Source organism: Phragmites australis, chromosome 19 (genome assembly GCF_958298935.1).
Source record: "Phragmites australis chromosome 19, lpPhrAust1.1, whole genome shotgun sequence".
Lineage (NCBI taxonomy): Eukaryota > Viridiplantae > Streptophyta > Magnoliopsida > Poales > Poaceae > Phragmites > Phragmites australis.
The window spans coordinates 12301436-12305037 of NC_084939.1; the positions used below are offsets into that span (position 1 = coordinate 12301436).

Genomic DNA, 3602 nt, shown 5'->3' on the forward strand with positions numbered 1-3602 from the left:
CTCTGGGAACATGTGAGAACCTTATGTCCTTATATAATTTTTTAGAATGAAAGAGGAAAAAGAAAATGAGCCTTATTCAGCAAGGCCAAAAATGAGCCCGACCCACCGATAATCGTAAGAAGCAGTGAGCCGTCAGACGTGAGAACTCGAAACTTAGTCGCGGCACAAAACGAATCCACCTAAGCCAAAACATTCCACACTAACTGACAGCCTAGTCCCACGACGCATTGGACCCACACGAGTCGTTGGGAGGGGATTGATCCCAACCGCAAACTCCTCCACTGCCTTCCCCAGCTATACTTCCCCCGTCCCTACAAAAACAAGACGCCGAAGAGAGAGAAACAGAGAGAGGGGAATAGATTCTCCGTGTCGTCGCCGAGGTTTCTCCGGCGGGAGCCAGGGCTGGGCAGGGCGAGGAGCGGCGAGATGACTCATATCCTTCTCAACCCCGATTAGATCTGCACCTTTTCTTCTTTTTCCTCTTCGATCTGCCGTTGTTTCGTATGTTCTGTTCTTGCTCTTGCGATTCTGTTCTTGTCCTTGACTCGTGTTGGGCCGCGGCACGCGGCAACCAGAGGGAGCGGGACCGCGAGCGCGCGGCGGCGCGGAAGCCTAACGCCAAGGGATCCCAGGACGGGCTCACCCCGGAGCAGCGCCGCGAGAGGTGCGTCTCGTTGATTTCCTTCAGACGGTTTTCTTGTTTGATTCGATTGGTCTCCTATACAGCCGAATCTCAGCCGCCTGATACTGACGCTTTTCCGATCCGGTTGTTGGATCTTCTTTGGTATGGCGCAGGGACAAGAAGGCACTGGAGGAGAAGGCGGCCAAGAAGGCGCAGCAGGCGGGGGCCGGCGGTGGGGGGTCCTCCACGGACTCCAAGAATAAGGCCGCCGGCGGCAGCAAGAAGTAGGCGGCACTTTGCATCTAAGGATCCGTGCGGGCTAAGCTGTTGGTAGATGCAATGTTTGCTGGGTCATAAACTTGTCATCTGCAAGCGTCAGATACTTTGATATCGTGAATTGGTGGTCATAATAATACATGGTGTCCTGGTTTTGAGGGTTATGTTCTGTTCTATGTGCGACTTTGCTATCCATGGAAGTTTTGAAGGTCTTAACTTGCTTAGATGATGAATGAGTAATGAATATTTGCTATTGTGGACATTTGTCTAGTAAGTAGTGACCTGTCAAAATTGGAAAGTAGTAGATTATGTTGTTGTGCTGCCTATCATACGGTTAACAAGCTATTCTGTTAACAAGCTAGTTATATGTATCGTTCTCCAATAGTAGACCAATATTTGAAGGTCACGCACCTGGTTGCTCTAAATATACTAATATAGTCTATTTGTTTAAATAGCAAAACTTGCTAGCCTATATTAAGGACTTGCTGAAAGCTAGCTCTGCTAGATTGGTAGAGTTGCAATTATGAAATTCGTGCTTGCCAACATGTCTGCAACTACTGAACTGCTGTTGAGTTGGCGGCCTAAACAACTGACAGTGATATCAAACTCCATCTTGTCTATGTTTTGGAAATTGACAATTTTATCATCACAAAATAAGATGAGGGAAAAAGGAAAAATGTATAGCTGAAGAAGATAGTCCAATAATTCTAGTTGAAGAGATGATTGGGTATTTGGTGTTATATAGTTGCAATATCTGTTGTGTGAATGTTGTACTTACAGTTTATATAGCACAAGCTGATTGCAATGTAATCCAGCAGTGTTACCTGAATCAGCTAGTTCACGTAAAGGAAGTTTTAAGGGATCAGTAGGTATATGCTAGTGAATTATGGTGTTTCTCTTGAATGACTATCTATGTGGAGGATTAACTGGACAGTGAATATACTACTTTGTCTCATCATTGACGTTACAGTAGTGTACTTAGCACATTCATAGAGTGCATTAACCTATAGGAAGAAAATAATGCATTTTTGGGTAGTATGTAAAGCATCGTTCATGTCTGCGGGAGATCATATATTTATACGGCATTATGTTAGGTAAATTAGGTTGAGAATGTGAATTAAAAATCTTCTTGTTATATTATCAATCCTAATCTTTTCTTTTTGTTGGGCTCCAAAAATATTTTAGGAATTAAGGATTGTGCGCTCTGCAAATCTCTTGCTGTAAAATGCTACCTGTGCTATTTTATCTTTGTTTCAATTGTTTAGATTTTTTTTTCTTCCTTACAAGTAATTGTTCACATGTAATACGTATTGTGTAAATATTAAATCTATCCTTTGTTAGGATGACTTATCTAAATGAGTATACTTGCGATTCCAAACATATGTTTTTATTATACTTAACATGTTTTCCATTTTATAATAGGCGCATCGCCCCAAGCTAACTCTGAATTGGCACCCTAACAGCCCTTGGTTGCTGTCACTTTTGGTCGTACCGCATCCGATTTTGGTTTCTTTAGCTGTCTTCAAACCGTATGATGGAGCTAAAATTCAATACATTGGGTGGTCTTTTATTGGAGGTGCATAAAGGCAGAATAAGTTCTTAGAACCTCCTTACATCACCCAGTTCCAAACTTACAAATATCTTGTTTACCAGATCTAGTCTGCTTGTTTTCTACATTTATAGAAAAAAGAACATGAGACAAGCTTGTTTAAAGGCAAAAAGTATGTTTCATTGAATTTCTATTTATTTGGTAGAATGCTTTATCTATTTGGTTACTTGGTTAATGTGCTGTGCTACTGTACGGCTTGAGTTCATTTCGCTTATATGCATGGTAACATGCTTTGTCAGATGCTGCACTTAATTCATATTGTTTCTGTAGTAGTTATACTTAAATGTACAGCAGAGTTTAGTCTTGTTTTCCTAGTTCCGGTATTAAGTTGATGACAACTAATTTGAGGTCTTTAAGGCACGTTTAATGCAGCAAAACTTGCGAATTGCAACTCAATGTTCAATCGTTACAATGTCTTAGTTTCCTAGGCCATGCTGAATCATTTTACGATGCGGTTTCCAGGTTTTCTTCAGCTTACAATGCTTTACTTAAGCTTTTCAGTTTAGCTGATACTTGGTAAATGATCAGTAAATGTGAAAGTGGCTAGATGCTCTTCCAGCTCTATTTCATCGGTCTAGCATACTGCTTAAGCAATTGATTATGGAGTGCTTTGAAGTATTAATCTTCTCTCAACATGATTTTGCTTGAAGTTCAATGCGTAGACCAGATATATAGCCAAATAGGTGTTTTTTCTGGCATGAGATTTCAGTGTAGTGATTTCTTTATATATGTACTTTGGTATGTTTTATGTGTATGTTGCTTCACTTAGAAAAATCCAACATGCGCTAATGTTACAAATTTTAGTGTGATACATGTAACGTATGTTGTAATTTGTAGCACGCCAGCATTTGAAAAGAACCAGTGTTCTTAATTTTCCGTCTAAGAAGGTATTCTGGCGCTGGAGTTTGTTGTTCATTGTATCTAAACTAGCGTACATTGTATTCCATACCGTCGAGTTAGCCATGCTATATCTTTATATGTTCATGCTGTTAATATAAACTGAATTCGCATGGCTGTAGCCTGTAGGTTTTGCGGGAACAAGGTATGATGAGAAAAAAGAGAGGTACCGATCAACGTCGAGGAGCTTTGTTTTAG

General features: G+C 40.7%; 1 protein-coding gene across 1 annotated transcript; it reads left to right on the forward strand.

The window, feature by feature from the left end:
* The first annotated feature begins 294 nt into the window (after positions 1–294).
* Positions 295–1062, forward strand: LOC133900668 (uncharacterized). The gene is made up of 2 exons (XM_062341874.1): positions 295–664; positions 796–1062. The coding sequence occupies exons 1-2, from the start codon at positions 504–506 to the stop codon at positions 908–910; spliced, it is 276 nt and encodes a 91-aa protein (XP_062197858.1). The 5' UTR covers positions 295–503; the 3' UTR covers positions 911–1062.
* The last annotated feature ends 2540 nt before the right edge of the window (positions 1063–3602 follow it).

Excerpts from the sequence above, each read along its gene's own strand:
- LOC133900668 (XM_062341874.1), top strand. The coding sequence starts at position 504 with ATGTTCTGTTCTTGCTCTTGCGATTCTGTTCTTGTCCTTGACTCGTGT. Across the intron at positions 665-795 it reads CCGGAGCAGCGCCGCGAGAG|GGACAAGAAGGCACTGGAGG; the intron begins GTGCGTCTCGTT and ends GGTATGGCGCAG.